Source organism: Canis aureus, chromosome 11 (assembly GCF_053574225.1).
Source record: "Canis aureus isolate CA01 chromosome 11, VMU_Caureus_v.1.0, whole genome shotgun sequence".
Taxonomy (NCBI): Eukaryota; Metazoa; Chordata; class Mammalia; order Carnivora; family Canidae; genus Canis; species Canis aureus.
In genome coordinates, this window is record NC_135621.1 from 15,585,177 (window position 1) to 15,603,287 (window position 18,111).

General features: G+C 36.0%; 1 protein-coding gene across 2 annotated transcripts in view; it reads left to right on the forward strand.

Moving 5' to 3' along the window:
• The window catches only part of TBC1D15 (TBC1 domain family member 15), a 69,127-nt gene that overhangs the window by 11,419 nt on the left and 39,597 nt on the right, over positions 1–18,111 (forward strand). For both annotated transcript variants that reach the window (XM_077913846.1, XM_077913847.1), the window contains exons 2-3: positions 13,083–13,181; positions 13,787–13,861. In XM_077913846.1, coding sequence (XP_077769972.1) covers positions 13,083–13,181; positions 13,787–13,861 — 174 coding nt within the window. The remainder of the gene's footprint in view (positions 1–13,082; positions 13,182–13,786; positions 13,862–18,111) is intronic.

Sequence of the window (18,111 nt, forward strand, 5' to 3'; positions counted from 1 at the left end):
GTCAGACACTTAACTGACTGTGCCACCCAGGTGCCCTTGTAGTTTTAGTTTTTACATTTAAATTTGTGATCCATTTCAATTTAATTTTTGTATATGTGGTGCAGTGTATGGATTGAAGTTGATTTTTTTACACAGTGATACCGAGTCATTTAGGACTATATGTTGAAAAGACTATTCTTTATTTGCTGAATTGCTTTTGTACTTTTGTCAGAAGCAAATTTATGTTGACTTTGGAACTCTTTATTCTGTATAGTCTGTTTCTCTTTACATCAATATTACTTTTCCTTGGTTATTAGAGATTTATACTGAATCTTAGAGTGAGATGTTAGTGCTCCACCATTCTGTTTCAAGGCTGATTGGATTATTCTAGGTCATTTGAATTTCCACCACATTTTAGAATCAGCTTGTTCATATCTTCAGAAGAGCCTGCTCGGATTTTGATTAGCATTGCAATTAATCTATAGGTCACTTTGGGAGAGAATGGGCATCATAACAATATTGATTCTCCTGAGCCATGAACATGGTGTATTTTGTATTTAATTTAGATTTTCTTTTATTTCTTTGAAATACTTTCATAATCTTCAGTTTAGAAGTCTTGCATATCTTCTATTAGATTTATACCTGAGTATTTGAGACTTTGATGTTATTGTAAATGTTGTATTTAATATGTATATAAATTGATTTTTTGTATATTGATCTTGAATCCTGGGTCCTTGCTAAATAAATTCACTTAGTTTACTAAAACTAACTAGATTTTATGTAGATTCTACTGGATTTTCTACATAGACAATCATGTCACCTGCAAATAAGTTGTTTGACTTCATCCTATCCTATCTAGATGCCTTTTATTTTTTGTTTATTGTAATGTCTAAAACTTAAGTATGGTCCTGAATAGTTAAGATTGGACTTGGTAAATGTTTTGTGTATACTTGAAAAAGAATGTGTATTCTGTTGTTGGGCAGAGTGCCAATTAGGTCAAGTTGTTTGATAGTGTTACTCAAGTCTTACATTGTGACTGATTTTCTGTTAACTGTTGCAGAAGTTATTGAGAGGGGTATTGAAATCTGACTATAATTGTGGATTTGTTTATTCATGCAATTCTATCAGTTGATGTAGCATAGTTTGGTCTTATTTTCTATCCAATCTGACAACCTCTTTTTGGTTGGAGTCTTTAGATGATTTACATTAATGTGATTACTAATGTGGTTCAATTTAAATCTGTCTTTTTGCTATTTGTTTTCTATTTGTCCCATCTTTTCTTTGTTCCATTTTCTATTTCTGCCTTTAACATTTTTTGTAATGTAGGTCTGATGGTGAGGATTTTTTTTTTCCTTTTTTTTAGCTTTTATATGTTTGAAAAAGTATTTTACCTTCTTTTTTGAAAGATGTTTTCTCTGGGTATAGAATTATAGGTTAGCAATGTTTCACTTTCAGTATTTTTTTTTTAAGATTTTATTTATTTATTCAAGAGAGAAACAGAGAGAGGCAGAGACACAGGCAGAGGGAGAAGCAGGCATCATACAGAGAGCCTGATGTGGGACTCGATCCAGGGTCTCCAGGATCATGCCCTGGGCTGCAGGCGGCGCTAAACCGCTGCGCCACCGGGGCTGCCCTCACTTTCAGTATTTTAAAGATGTTGCTCCAAAGAGATAGGAAGAAGCATTGAGAAATGATGGATATGTTTATGGGTTGATGATGATGATGATTTCATTTCATACTTATCCCCAGACTTATCTAGTTGTACACATTAAAGGGATGCCTGGGTGGCTCAGTCAGTTTAAATATCTGCCTTTGGCTTGGGTCATGAACTCGGTCCTGGAACTGAGCCCCGAGCCCCGAGTTATGACTCACTGCTCAGCAGGGAGTCTGCTTCTCTCTCTACTCCCCCTGACTCCCACCCCCAGCTCATGCTTTCACTCTCTCTCAAATAAATCTTAAAAACAATCGTATACATTAAATACATGTCAATCCTACCTTAGTAATGTGGTTAAAAAGAAAAAAGGTGTTGCTTCATTATCTTCTAGTCTTGTTTCTAAAAAGAGATCTGCTGTATTCATTACATTTAATGTTTTTTTCATCTGGGTGACTTTAAGATTTTTCTGTGTTATTACTGATTTTGTATGATTTGTACCTATATATAGTTTTCTTTGTGATTCTTGCACTTTGGAGTTCATTTGGGTGTTTAGATCTGTGGGTTTATTGTCTTCATCAGATTTGGAAAAATACCTGCAATTATTTTTTCAAAAGTGATCTTTTTCTGTTTCTCCCCCATCATCATCTCCTTCAGGTACTTCAGTTATATGTATATTAGACCACTGGAGGTTTTCCTGCAGCTCATTGATGCTGTTCACCTTTTCTCATTCTTTTTAGCCTTCTGTGTGTGTGTGTGTGTGTGTGTGTGTGTGTGTCTGTTTGTTTGTATGGTTTCTGTAGCTGTAACTTCAGGTTCTTTATTCTTCTGCTGTGTCTAATCTGCCATTATCCCATTTAGTGTATTTTTCAAACTATATTGTAGTTTTCATCGCTAGAAGTTTACAGCGTGTTTTTTGTATTTTTGATGTCTTCTCAATGATTTCTAACTTTTCTCTAGAGTCTTGACTATATGGAGTTCAGTTATAATAATGCTTTAATATCCTTCTCTACTAATTCTATTATTTGTATCATTTTGGTCATATTTAATTGGTTGATTTTCCTCCTCAGTAGGGTCAAATTTTTCTGACAGTGTGCCTGATTTTTTTTTCCAACTAGATATTAGCTGTTGTGGATTTTATCTTGTTGGTTATGGGTATTTGTATATTCCTATAAAATATTTTTGGCTTTACTCTGTGATGCGGAACCAATGTTTTTGGGTCTTGCTTTTATTTTAAACTTTCGTAGATAGGTACGGTATAGCATTTAATATGGAACTAATTTGCAGCATTGCTGAGTGTAGGCTGTTCTGAGTACTCTATCCAGTGCCCTGTAAATTATGAGGTTTCCCAGCCTGGTGGGAACAATTCCATGTGAGGCTGCATATTGTTTCTTGTAATAATTTCATGTGGCTTTCCCCCCAGCAGTAGGTAATTTAATGTAAATTACTGATACATGCACTAGAACTCTGCTGACTACTCAGGGGGGGGACCTCTGTGGATCTCTTTGGAGCTCTCTTGCACTTCTCTCTTCCGTGGTACTCTGTCCTGTGAACTATGTCTTGGCCTCCCGCAGTTCCCAGTTCTGTGTTGCTCAACTCCAGGAGACCACTAGACATCAACTGGGGTTTCTTTTCCTTTGCCAACTAGAAACTCTCTCAAGACGGTAAGCTCCAGCAGTTGTATGGCTCACTTCATTTGTTTCCTTTGAAAGCAGTCACTGTCCTTCATTACCTGATAAAAAACAAAAAAGAAAACATTGTTTAATAGGTTTGGCCGGTTTGCTTGCTTGCTTGCATTTTTGTTTTTAGTTTTGTTTTCTGGTGAGAGGATAAAGCCAGTCTCTTTTACTCCATTGTGGCTACATACATAAGATATTACAGAGATTTTTTCCCCCTCTGTTTTTGGTGGAAATAATACTTCTGTGTATCTTTTTTCCTCACGCTCAGGCTGAATATTTGACTGTGTTCCAAGTTTGTTTCTTTGGTTGTTAGGAACTCTGAGATGGTCTTTTTCTTCCAGAGGGTGTTTTTCTTTTTTTTTTTTTAAGATTTATTTACTTACTTATTCAAGAGCATGTGCAGGAACACAGGCAGAGAGGCTTACCGGACTGAGCCACCCAGGTGTGCCTCTCCCAGAGTTTTTGTAATAACCATTTCATTCTTGTTAGGATTTTTTTTTTTTTTCCTGCTCTGTGTTTTCTGAGAGGTGACGTTGTCAACAAGACATTCAAGAATTTTATCAGATGCTGAAGTATTTAGAAAAAGATAATCTGGCTAGGTAAAGGTCCTCATCACCTCTGTAGAGTGAGTTTATGCCAATTTGTAATTTATGTTAATGTATCTGTTTCCCCATTTCATTGTAGTCTGTATAATCTCTGTAACCATAACGTTCTTTCCCCTCCTTCCCTTCCATTTTGCCAATCCGCTTAGTAATAGGTGGTGCTATTCTCTCAAATCTGCTTGATGTGTAGTTTTCTCAGTGTATGTCCTTTCATTGTTGGATTCATGTCATGATTTCCATTTGACAATATTCCTCTACTACCTTTGAGATTTGGTTTAAATTGTTTTAAAACTGCATATTTTGCTTTTATTACCAGTAATTTTCAGCATTTGGGTTGTAAAACAAAACTTATATACAGAAAAATGGCACGTCTATAACTTAAGGCGAACATCCTTGTAGCCAGCACTTCAGTCAAGAAATAGATCTTTGAAGTCACTCTAGAAGACCTTCCATGTACCCTTTCCCTCCACGTAACCACTGCCCTAACCTTTGTAGTACTTACTTTCTTACCTTTCTTTATTGGTACTGGCATTTTTAATTTGTTTTTTAAAATTATTATTATTATTTTTATTAAAGAATTTTACTTATTCATTTGACAGAGAGTGCTTGTGCTTGTGCTCAAAAATGGGTTGGGGAGGTAAGGGAGGGAAGCAGACTCCCTGGTGAGCTGGGAGCCTGATGTGGGGCTCCATCCCAGGACCTGGAGATCATGACCTGAGCCCAAGGCAGATAGATGCTTAACCCTGTACTGGCATTTTTAAAACGTGGCTGTCCTGTCTTTTTTTGTGTGTATTTAAATTCTTCTTTTTTGTGTTCTACTGTAGTGTCACTTGGTACTTCTTCCAGTTCTGTTTTTCTCAGTTTTGCATCTTTTGTCTTTTGTAGTATTATTCATTTTTCTTTAGGTAGTTTGTTTATTCTCAAATTTAAATTTAAATTCCTCAGCAAATTGGGATGCCTGGTGGCTCAGTGGTTGAACCTCTGCCTCTGGCTCAGGGCGTGATCCTGTAGTCCTGGGATCGAGTCCCACGTTGGGCTCCCCGCAGGGAGCCTGCTTCTCCCTCTGCCTGTGTCTCTGCCTCTCTCTCTCTCTGTGTCTCTCATGAATAAATAAATAAAAGCTTAAAAAATAAATAAATTCCTCAGCAAGTAACGTATTTCTTGATTTTGAGAGGTTGAACCATACACAGAAATCATGGTCCAAAAACCTAGACCCATCCACCCCAAACCACCCAAATTCTGATTTTGACAACTATATATCTTATTGTGTACAGTTTTCATACTTTGTTTTCCCTCCCAAATAAACTGGAAGATGAAGTGGAAACATGATTCGTATCTTCATTAGAGATGTATCCCAGATGTAATTTTGGTATATAATTTGTTCCATTGTAGAATATCATAAATTAGTAGATTATTAGGCTTTGAGAATCTGACATAGGCTTTGAATAATATCTCAGGTATGTGTGCTAGAGAAATGATTAGGCCCTTATATTTCACATTCAGTGCCTCTGTGTCCCTAGGGTAGCAATCATGGGGATGTCTTTACTGCCTGTACTTTGTGTCTGTTTTTGGGATGCCTGGTGTGGATAACTCAGAGTGATTCCTCTGTGAAAGGAGTCTCAAACATGTGCATCTCTAGTAGTCCAGACTTCTGTCTCAGTCTTTTTCCTCTCCTAACTTTCTGTCTGCCAACTTCCTGACCTTAGTTTTCAATGCCTTTTACCTCATTGGAATATGATTTTTTTCTAACTTTAATTTTTTTCCTTTTATGTGTATGAACTCTTCATCTTCTCTCAAATCCTGGGTAGTAGAGGTGGTATCTTTTCTTTGCTTCCTGTTGCACAGAGGACCTACTCGGGTTCACAGTACTGGTAATTGCTGACTACTTCAGATTGGAATATGATTATATAATATATTGGGACAATTTTGTCGGTGTCTGTATATACTGAGCCTTAAGTTGATTGGCTTTTTCACTGTATACACTTTGGACAAATAAAACTTGTTTGAGCAGATCTCTGCAGCTCAACTCTGGACTAGTGGAAGAACCTTGATCATATTGCTTAACTTCCTTGTGTTTTTTTTCTCAGTTACAAAGTGGGAATGATAACACATATCTAATTGTGTTATGAGGATAAAATGTGATAACATAGAAATGCTGTGTAAAGTAATGCGTAATAGGAATATTATGGGATAAAATCATTTTAACCTTTCTTTTTATTTTGCATTAGAGATTATGAACAAAACCAGAGTAAAAAAAATTGGAAACCTGTTTTATTAGATGTATTGCCTCAGATGAAATTCCTGATATCATAATTATTCCTGGTAGCAAAATAATTTTTTGTGTCAAATAAGTTTGGAGATAACTTTTTAAATTCTAATTATTACCATTGTTGAAGATAGGAAGCAGAATGTTATATGACAGAACAATACTCCTCAGGAATCAGTTCACTTATAGAGCCTAATGAAGAAGAAATACCATTTTTTATGATATTGTGTAAGATCACAATTTTAGTTGGACTTTTGTTTTTTGTGTTTTGAGCTGTTAAAGGTAGTTGATACCTGTAGAGTTGTATTTTATTAGGCACATGTACCCAGAAGCTGGAGTGATAAACAGACATATGCTATAAATAAAAAAAATAAGTAAAATCATTCTCACAAGAGAGTGGGGACGCCTGGGTGGCTCAGTGGTTGAGCGTCTGCCTTTGGCTCATGTCATGGTCCTGGGGTCTCCGGATTGAGTCCCACGTCGGGCTCCCTGCATGGAGCCTGCTTCTCCCTCTGCCTGTGTCTCTGCCTTTCTCTGTGTGTCTCTCATGAGTAAATAAATCTTTAAAGAAAGAAGAGAGTGAAGGGCTATAATATTAAAGTGAATGATTCAAACCAAGATAATATAGAAGGGAATACTAAGTTTTTTGTGTATAATATTTAGAAGTACAGATGGGAGAGAAACCAAAGTTTTTGTTTAAAGGCCAAATTATTAAATAGTTGTTAATGGCTGCATTGATTTATAAATTAAAGACATTTAAAAATTATTTTTTAGTCGTAAGCAGCATGAGTTTCTACATCTCAGCAATTTCAGAAACTCCTTTCCTCTAGGGAAGCCATGTGGAATTTTTCTGGTAGTTTCTTTAGGCAATAACAGTTGAGATTTAATGGATGAAATCCTTAAATTGGGAAATCTGAAATCTCCTTTTTTGGTATGCATGTGGTCTTGGGTAAAGTCACTGAAGAGCTTTGTGTCTATTTATTCTTCTGTGAGATGGAGATGGAAATAAGGTCTATTTCTGACACATTCAGTTTGGCTATGAGAATTAACTGAGATTGGAATGCTTTGAAGACAAGATGAATAGTTAGAACTGTTACCTTAAAGTTGTTTGCTCTTTGAAGTAAATTACGTATTTAAATTACGTATTGATGCAAATAGTATGAGGTTTTTGTTTTTGTTTTTTTGTTCCTGTTAAGTCTCCTCAGGTTTAAGAGCTCAGGAGGGTAAGTTTATTAATTTCATTCTATTTCTGGCAGAATTAGTAATTTGTATTGGTTAACATCATACCCTTCAAATTAGAAAGCTGAACATGACTGCTTTCTAAAAACAATACAAGTCTGGGTTTGGAGTTGTGGATTTTTGGACATGTAATTTGTCCCTCAAAGAATGATGGAGGGTTAAGGAACACAGAACCCAGAATGAGTGCAGCTTGGACATTTTGTAAGATGCCTGGTACTTTAATGCTTTTTAAATATTTCCCAGCTAAATTACTTAGGAAACTCAACTTTTTCTTAAATGAAAAAGAGAAGAGACAACGCTTGGCCAACATAATGTATGGGAAAGAAAGAATTGCTTAATGTGCTTCAGTTGGGTAATGTGTTTTATTTGATTATTTAGGATTCACTTACTTTATTAAGGTTTCAGAATCTATTGTTAATAGTATAACCAAATCTTAGATTGCATTATTAATGAAGCTAAGCTTTTCTGGGCAAATGAGTGTCCCTTTATCTACTATGAAAACTATGAAGCTCTTTTTTTTTTTTTTTTTTAAGATTTTATTTATTTATTTGACATAGAGAGAGAGCACAAGCAGGGGTAGCAGCAGAGGGAGAGCAGGGAACCTGACTGGGGGCTTACTCCCAGGACCATGACTGGAGCCGAAGGCAGACACTCAACTGACTGAGCCACCCAGGCTCTTCAAGATATTTTTTTTATCTAGCGGGGAGGGGTGGAGGTAGAGAATTTCAAGCAGATTCCCCACTGAGTTGGGGAGCCTGATGCAGGGCTTGATCCCAGGACCCATGAGATCATGAGCTTAGCTATAAAAGGAAGAGAACTGGAGGCTTAACCAACCGAGCCACCCAGGCAACCTGAAAACTATGAAGCTCTTGATTATTGTTTTAGCTGAGGCTTAGGTAAAAGTATGCTAATGTGTAGTTTCCAGATATGTCACTGATCATTTGTCACTAAAGCTTGAAATTTTAACGGAATTTTTTCCCTTACTCTTTCTATATTTCCATATTGTGGCCCCAGATATAATTATCTAGTTTAATCCCTTGCTTTAAAAATTGATAAACTGAAGTCTGGAAAAGTTATAGTTTATACGTTTTTACTTTATTCCTTAAAATTATTTTTTATTACTGAAGCAATGTGTAACTATATTGTAACTTTGAAATATTCAAGGAAGTTAGAGACATTAACATAAAGTTCTCAGCTTTTCCATATCTCATTCTCTTTCACAAGTAATCTCTGTTAAAGAGTGTCCTTCTGGAACTTGTTCTGGGTATTTTACAGAGATTTAGAGAAGCTTTTAAAAAAATATAAATGTTATCGTACTGTATATAATTGGCAGTTTTTTTCATGTCTGTCTGTTCATTTCATCTATCATATCCTTTTTAAACTCCTGAATAGTATTCCTCATAGAATGATTATCCCAGGATATATTTGATCATTTCCCTCTGTGTGGATATGTAGATTCATACCGTCCCTTTCCTTCTTTCCTCCCTCCCTCCCTCACCCCATCTGATATTATAAGTAGTAGTACTGTGAATAGTCTTAAGCATATCTTTATACGCATATGTGAATAAATCAGTGTACTTTAAAAGTTTTTATAGAAACTATATAGAATTGTCTCTCACCGCTCCCCAACTCATATTGTCCCCATTCTGCCTTCTGCTTAATGCTGGTCTGGTGCTTAACTACAATTTCATTGAAGGCTGTCTTGGGTTTTTTGAGATCAGAATTTCTCGGTGATCTTGATTACTTAGAAGGACTCTTTTCTTGACACATAACTTAATACCACAAGTGACTAACATAACACAGGAATAATAGTAAAAATAATGTGGTGCTTCATAACATAGTGGCTAAGAGTATAGTTTTCTGGTATCAGATTGCCTGGATTTTATTTTTTTAATTTATTTTTTTAAAGATTTTTATTTATTCATTCATGAGAGGGAGAGAGGCAGAGACACAGGCAGTGGGAGAAGCAGGCTCCATGCAGGGAGCCCCATGTGGGACTTGATCCCAGGACCATGGGATCACACCCTGAACCAAAGGCAGAAAGACGCCCAACCACTGAGCCACCGATGTCCCAGATTGTCTGGATTTTAATCTGCACTCTGCTTCTTAACCATTCCTTACTGTTTGGGTCAATGATTTTAGGCAAGTTATTTCATCTCTTTCAGTTTTCTCACTAACTCAAATGGGGTTTCCATTCTAATGGTGTAGAACCTTTGGTTCTACATTCCTAGGGTTGTAGGAATTCAGTTATCACATGCGGAGTTCCTGGTGCATAAGTATTCCATAAATGTTAGCTAAAAACAGGAAGATGCATACTCATTGACATTCATAACCAGGGCTTGATGGTGATGAGTTGTGATGGTGCTTGTCTTGCATTGTTGGTCCCCATGCTTTTCTGAATAGTGATGTGTTTGTATTAATAAAAGATCATGTATGTATGAAATATCCAGGGGCACTTGGGTAGCTCTCAGTGAAGTATCTGCTTAGGTCATGATCCTGGGGTCCTGGGATTGAGCCCTGCACCAGGCTCCCTGCTCAGTGAGGAGTCTGCTTGTCCCTCTTCGTCTGCCTCATCTCTCTGTTTGCATTCTCTCTCTTTCTCTCTCTCAAAATAAATCTTAAGAAAAAAAAATCCATACTACCCAAAACAGTCTACAGAACAGTGAAATCCCTATCAAAATACCAACATCATTTTTCACAGAACTAGAATAAATAATCCTAAAATTTTTATGGAACCACGAAAGATCTCAAATAGCCAAAGCAGCCTTAAAAAAGAAAAAAAGATTGGAGATATCACAATTCCAGATTTCAAGATATACTGCAAAGCTGTTGTAATCAAAACAGTATGATACTGGCACAAAATAGACCCACAGATTGGAAGAACAGAACAGAAAGCCCAGAAATAAATCCATGTCAATTAATCTTCAACAGAGGAGGCAAGAGTATGCATTGGGACAAAGACAATCTCTTCAACAAGTGGTGTTGGGAAAACTGGACAGCTGCATGTAAAGGAATGAAATGGGACTATTTTCTTATACCATACCAAAAATTAATTCAAAATGGACGAAAGAAAAAAAAAAAGAAAAAAAAAAAAAAGAAAAAAAAAAAAACAAAAAAACCAAAATGGACGAAAGACCTATATATGATATCTAAAACCATAAAAATCTTAGAAGAGAACACAGTAATTTCTTTGACTTTGTAGCAACATTTTTCTAGATATGCCTCCTCAGGCAAACAAAACAAAAGCAAAAATACACTATTGGGACTACATCAAAATAAAAAGCTTATGTACAACGAAGGAAACAATCAACAAAGGCAACCTATAGAGGGGAGAAGATATTTGCAAAAGACATATCTGATAAAGGATTAGTATCTAAAATATATAAAGAACTTATACAACTTACCACCAAAAAAATGAGATAAAATGGACAGAAGACATGAACAGACATTTCTCCAAAGAAGACATCCAGATGGCCAACGGACACATGAAAAGATGCTCATCATCACTTAGCATCAGGGGAATGCAAATCAACACTACAATGAGGTATCACCTCACACCTGTCAGAATGGCTAAAATCAGCAACACAGAAACAACAAATGTTGGCTAGGATGTGTAAAAAAAGGAACTCTTGTGTACTGTTGGTGGGAATGCAACCTTGTGCAGTCATCGTGGAAAACAGTGGAGGTTCCTTAAAAAGTTAAAAAGATCTACCCTATGATCCAGCAATTGCAATATTGGGTATTTACCCAAAGAATACAGAAACACTAATTCAAAGGGATACATGCATCCCTGTTTTATAGCAGCATTATTTACAACAGCCAAAATATGGAAGCATCCACGTACCCACTGATAGATGAATGGATAAAGAAGATGTGATATACACCCCCTCACACACACAATGGAATAGCACTCAACTATAAAAAGATGAAGTCTTGCCATTTGCAGCAACATGGATGGATCTTGAGGGTGTAATGCTAAGTGAAATAAGTCTAAGAAAGATAAATACTATATGATTTCACTCATAAGTGGAATTTAAGAAACTAAACCAAGAAGAGAACTGGTGGCTGCCAGAGAGCAGGTGGGTGGGGGATGGGTGAAATAGGTAAAGGAGATTAAGAGTATACTTATCATCATGAGCACTGAGTAATGTATAGAATTGCTGACTTATGTTTTACACCTAAAACTAATATAACTGTATGTTAATTATACTGGAATTAAAAGAAAAAGGGTCTACATAAATAGAAACTATGCTCTAGGGGCACCTGGGTGGCTCAGTTGGTTAAGCGTCTGCCTTTGGGTCAGGTCATGATCCCAAGATCCTGGGATTGAGCCCCGTATCAAGCTCTCTATTTGGTGGGGAGTCTGCTTTTCCCTGTCTTCTGCAGGTCCCTCTGCTTCTCTTCCTGCTTATGTTCTCTCTCTCTGTCAAATAAGTAAAATCTTAAAAAAAAAAAAGTATACTCTCTTCCAAACTTATGTATGTCAAAAGTACTTGGTCTCAAAGTGATTATTTTATTTCTCTTATACTTATTTTTCATAATGAAAAAAATATTTTAATGGTTTGAAATGGGTCCCAGGAATGGAACATTAGTTTATAATATTATGCTTATAGAAAATAAGACTTGACTTTACATGGTTCAGTTTACTCAGGAATTAACTTCAGTCTTCCTTATATTCCTTTAAGACATTGTTCAGGATCATGTCTTAATCATATTTGTATAACTACAGTCTTTTGCATGCTTTTACATATAGAAACACTCAGTAAATATTTATGTACATGAACAACTTTAATCATTCCCAGAAGTCCTTATATGGGGTCTTTAAAATTCCCATATTATTCCCTGAATTTCTATGCTCCTGTGCTCCAAAAACATACCAAGATGATTTTATAGTAAAACAGATATAGTTCTAAGAATAGTTAGAAAGCATTGATTCCTTATTGTATTTCATCTGTTCTTATTCTTGAATATCTTCAGGTCCTTTTTCAGTTTGAACCCAAAATCTTGCTTTAACATTTGTTAATAATGTATTTTAAGTGGAATTCGCTTGAGACACATAGCAAGCAATTAGTGTGACATCTTTGTTTATGGAGAAGATTAAGATTGTGATCATCACTAAACCAACAAACTTCCATACAGCGAACTTCCTTCAGTTTATCTTAGTTTGAGGTGATCTTAGTCCTGAGTGGTATTTTTAAAAATTTATTTTGAATTTTTATTGATTTTATTCATGAGAGGCATGAGAGGGAGGCGGGACATCATCCCAGGATCCCAGGGAGATGCTCAACCACTGAGCCACCCAGGTGTGCCCCCTTGAGTGGTATTTTTAAAATAATATGTTTATATATGGAATTATCAGAAATGTGGTTCAGGCATTATACAAAAACATCTAATTTTTTTTAAAGAAATGTTGAAAATAGGGATCCCTGGGTGGCGCAGCGGTTTAGCGCCTGCCTTTGGCCCAGGGCGCGATCCTGGAGACCCGGGATCGAATCCCACGTCGGGCTCCTGGTGCATGGAGCCTGCTTCTCCCTCTGCCTATGTCTTTGCCTCTCTCTCTCTCTCTCTCTGTGTGTGACTATCATAAATAAATAAAAATTAAAAAAAAATGTTGAAAATAGTACTAAATAATAATGGTTTGGTTAATTCTTTTCTTGTTGTTTCAGATTATATATGAACAGGAAGGGGTCTATATTCACTCATCTTGTGGAAAGACCAATGACCAAGACAGCTTGATTTCAGGAATATTACGTGTGTTAGAAAAGGTATGTTTTTAGTGAATAATTTTATTTGATAATTGCTTATGGCAATAGTTTATCTTTGGGGCATCATCAGTAAGTTTGAATTTCATGTGTAAAGTGAAATTATGTAATTGGACAGTGGTTGTAAATTTAATATTAAAATGATGTTAAAAATACTTTATTTGAAATAATTAACTTAATAAATAATAATAAAATAAAATTTTTTATTTTTTTATAAATAATAAAGAAATTTTATTTTTAAGTAATCTTTACACCCAGTTTGATGATTGAACTCATGACCCCAAGATCAAGAGTCCCATACTCCACCAACTGAGCCAGGCAGGCACCCCAGGGGAAAAAAAAATACTTTAGATGGGCCATAAAATGGCATGGAATATTACAAAACTTACATAAAACTTGTTATAATAAACATTTCTTGTAATGAAAAATAATCAGAATTTAAAAATCTATGTAACGTCAAATAGTGGTTTGCTTCTGATATTGCATGTTTAAAATTCTAGTATTTAAGAGTTTAAAATTTCATTTTGGGGTCAGGGAATTAAAAATAGGTAACTAAAAATGTAAGATATTGCTGAATAGTAAATATAGTCCATATTTTCTTTCTCTAGGATGCTGAAATAATAGTGGACTGGAGACCACTGGATGATGCTTTAGATTCTTCTAGTATTCTTTATGCTGGAAAGGTATTTAAGAAAGAAAGGGTGTGGCTAGAGGGATGCCATTTTTATGTTTATTTTTTTGTTTTTATTGTTCAATCCTGTATTCATTTATTCATTCCAGTATAAGGAATACCATTTTTATTTTTTTATTTTAAAAAAATATTTATTTATTTATTTATGATAGACACACACACACACACAGAGAGAGAGAGAGAGAGAGAGGGAGAGGGACAGAGACCCAGGCAGAGGGAGAAGCAGGCTCCATGCCAGGAGCTCGACATGGGACTCGATCCCGGGACTCCAGGATCACGCCCTGGGCCAAAGGTGGGCGCCACACCACTGAGCCACCCAGGGATCCCCAAGGAATACCATTTTTAAAATAGCTTTTTTGAAGTATATTCATATCATAAGATTTACTCTTTTAAAGTGTACAATTCAGTGGTGTTACTGTATATACAGAGTTGTGTAACCATCAACAATATCTAACTTTAGAACGTATTCATCCCTCCTCAGAAAGAAACTGTACTAGTGTACACCCCTCATTCCCCCTTAATCCACCCTCTTGCTACCACTAATCTACTTTTTATCTCTGAGAGTTTGTCTATTGTGGACATTTCATCCAAATGGAATCATACAATATGTCGTTTTTTGTGACTGACTTCTTTTTCTTAGCCTAATGTTTTCTAGGTTTATCCATGTTATAGCACCTCTCAGTTCATTCATTCGTTTGTTCATTCGTTCCTTCTTTCCTTGCTTCTTTCTTCCTCTGCTGAACAACATTGCCTTTATGGATATATAGTAGTCTCCCCTTTTCCGTTGGGGATACATTCTAAGACCCCCAGTGGGTGCCTGAAACCACAGATAGTAGTGAACTGTATCCATACTTTGTTTTTTCCTCCTATACATACCTATGATAAAGTTTATCAGTTAGGCAGGTGAATGACATAGGTATTGTAAAGTAGTGTTAGACTATTAATTGTATATACATATTGTCAGAAAGTGGATCAGCTCCTGGACCATTGTTGACTGTAGGTAACACACGGTGGAAAAGAGAAACCTCGGTTACAGAGTAGTGGGGACTACTATACCACATTTTATTCTTCAGTTGATGGCTATTTGGGTTGTTTTCATTTTAGGTTAATATAAATAATGCTGATATGAAAGTATCACAAATATCTGTGTGGATATACACTTTTCTCTTAAAAACCTAAGAGTGGAACTATTAGGTTATATGATAGCTATGTGTTTGCCATTTGTTGTGTGTTGACTCACTATGGAAGGTAGAGATTTCTATTTTATTTCTAATTCACCCTGAAACTCAGGCTCAGTTCTCCACATATCTTCTCAAAATATTTAAACATAGAGATGGTCTTCAGATTTCATCCTTTTTTCTCTTATAGATTTATTTATTTAATAGAGAGAGAGTGTGCGGGGGCAAGGAGTGGCCAGAGGGGGAGAGAGAATCCAAAGCTGACTTCCTGCTGAGTGCTGAGCCTGACCAGGGGCCCTGAGATCATGACCTGAGCTGAGTCACCCAGGTGCCTCCAGATTTCTCTCAGAGGCTTCTTACAAGCTCTTTGTGAACTGGTTGTTGCCCTTTTGGTTTGCTGTGTAGCAATGTCTTGATCCTTTTTACCTCTTCCCCGTATTTTTATCTCCCATTTTGTATATTCTATGCTGTCTTTTTTTTTTATTAATAATAAATTTATTTTTTATTGGTGTTCAATTCGCCAGCATACAGAATAACACTCAGTGCTCATCCCGTCAAGTGCCCCCCCTCAGTGCCCGTCACCCATTCACTCCCACCCCCCGCCCTCCTCCCCTTCCACCACCCCTACCCCTAGTTCGTTTCCCAGAGTTAGGAGTCTTTATGTTCTGTCTCCCTTTCTGATATTTCCTACCCATTTCTTCTCCCTTCCCTTCTATTCCCTTTCACTATTATTTATATTCCCCAAATGAATGAGAACATATAATGTTTGTCCTTCTCCGATTGACTCATTTCACTCTCTATGCTGTCTTCTCTTTTGGTTTGCTCCACTGTTTTTGTGCAACTTTCGTGCTTCTGAGAAAAAGGGTGCATGGGAGCAAAAAAATTTCTTTTTTTTTAGACTTTTCTATCCTAATTCTGAATTGATAGCTTGGCTTGCATAGAATTATAGTTGAAAATATCCCACATATTTTTAAACATTATTGTCCTACATTTGTCTGGTTTCCCATGTTGATGTTAAGTTTAATACATTCTAACTCCTGATCTGTTGTATGGTTTTTTTTTTTTTTTCCGCTTTAGAAGCTTGTATGATTGCCTCTTTGTTTCTAGTGTTCTAGATGTCCTTGTAGTAGCCTTTGTGGTTCTTTTTATCCATTGTTTTAGATACTTGGTGGGCTCTTTTAATATGGAAACTTGTATCTTTTAGTTATTAGGAAATGTTGAATTATTTCAGTGATGATTTTTTTTTTTCTGCTCCATTTTCTGTTTTCTTTTTTTCTGGAACTCTTTAGACCTGGACTGGTCCTCTAGGTTTTTAATCTTTTCTTTCCTGTTTTATAATTCTGTATTATTTTCTAGGAAATTTCTTCATTTTAATCTTTCAGTTCTTCTATTGCCTTTTTTCATTTTTGCTATATTTTAATTTCTAAGACATCTTGTTCTAAGTATCTTTCAATCCTTTTAAAAGTAGCATCCTGTTCTTTGTGGATAGATCTTTCCTTATTTCTACGAAGTTTATAGGTAGTTTTTAAGATGTTTTTATCTCTTTATAATATAGTTCCTTTAATTGACTTTTTTCCCCTTGTTTCAATTGGGACTTTGTCTTTTGTGTAGACACTTACTTTGATGTTTGGTGGTTTTTGTGGTGGGGTGCTTATATTTAACAGCAGACAGAAAAAAGTAATCGACTACTCTGTAGGTATCCCTGATGTTAAAACTAGATCCTTTCTCTTGGGCTAGTCATTTGAGATTCCTGAGATTCCTGCAGATTCCTGCCTGGAGAGGGTATGCCTGGATTCTAGTGTTCTGGGAACTGAGTGGAGCAAGAGAGCTTGGAATCTCACAAGTTCATTATATAGATGGACTTTTTTTTTTTTTTTTTTTTAAAGATTTTACTTATTTATTCATGAGAGAGGCAGAGACACAGAGGGAGAAGCAGGCTCCCTGCAGGGAGCCTGATGTGGGACTCGATCCTGGAACCCCAGGATCACGCTCTGGGCCCAAGGGAGGCGCTCAACCACTGAGCCACCCAGGCATCCCTCTATAGATGGACTTTTAATCAATTCTTGTTTAAGGTTTTACCCTTTGCTCAGTGTACTTGGTTTCTACTAATCCTGAGATAATCTGTTTTATTTTCTCCAATGAATACATCTCCAGCCTTCTAAACTTTTGTTAGTACTCTTCTTTTTAGCTTGACCTCTATCCTAATTTTCAGAAACACTTGATCTACTAATTCCAAACTTTTGTGCTGGTAGGGCTCTGTAGATGTTTTTGGCTTTCCTCATTGATTTTATTCATTTAATTTTCCTCTCCATTTTTCAGTCTGTTTCTATTTCTTAATTTTTTTGTACCTTTATATTTCTGTTCCTACAAATTTTCCTTTTTCCCTTTTTAAGAAGAACTAAGTAACAAAACATTTTTGTAAAAGTACTCAAGTAATAGAAACAAACAACAGAAATTGAAGTTTTACTTCACTTGAATTCTGTCCCTTATCTGCCTCTGTTTAGTGTATATCTTTCTAGACTTTTATCTGTACACATTACATTGTTGATCTATCTAGACCTAGTTTACTTTCTGTGTTTCTAATTGTATATACTGCATATCGTTATACTACATTGTTTTATAACTTCTCTTTTTAATTTATTATTAAGAGTAAATAAATATTAACATTTTTCAGTTTTTAAACTATAACTGCCTGGGTGGCTCAGTCAGTTAGACTGCCTTTGGCTCAAATCCCAGGATCGAGCCCCACATTGGGTATCCTGCTCAGTGGAGAGCCTGCTTCTCCCTCTGCCCCTCACCCTGCTCATGCTCTCTCTCAAATACAAACCTTAAAAAACAAACAAACAATGGCTTAGTATTTCTTTGGGTACCCCCTAGTTTGTTTATTCATTCCTTTACTGATGGGTATTGAGATATTTTCAGTTTTTCATTTTTACAATGTTCAGTGAAAATTCTGGCATGTAGCTCTTTGTGTACATGTGTATTTCTCTAGAGTGGATGATATAAAAAGAATTATTGTAGTGACACATATGCATAGTTTGAATTTTAATAAGTAATGGCTATA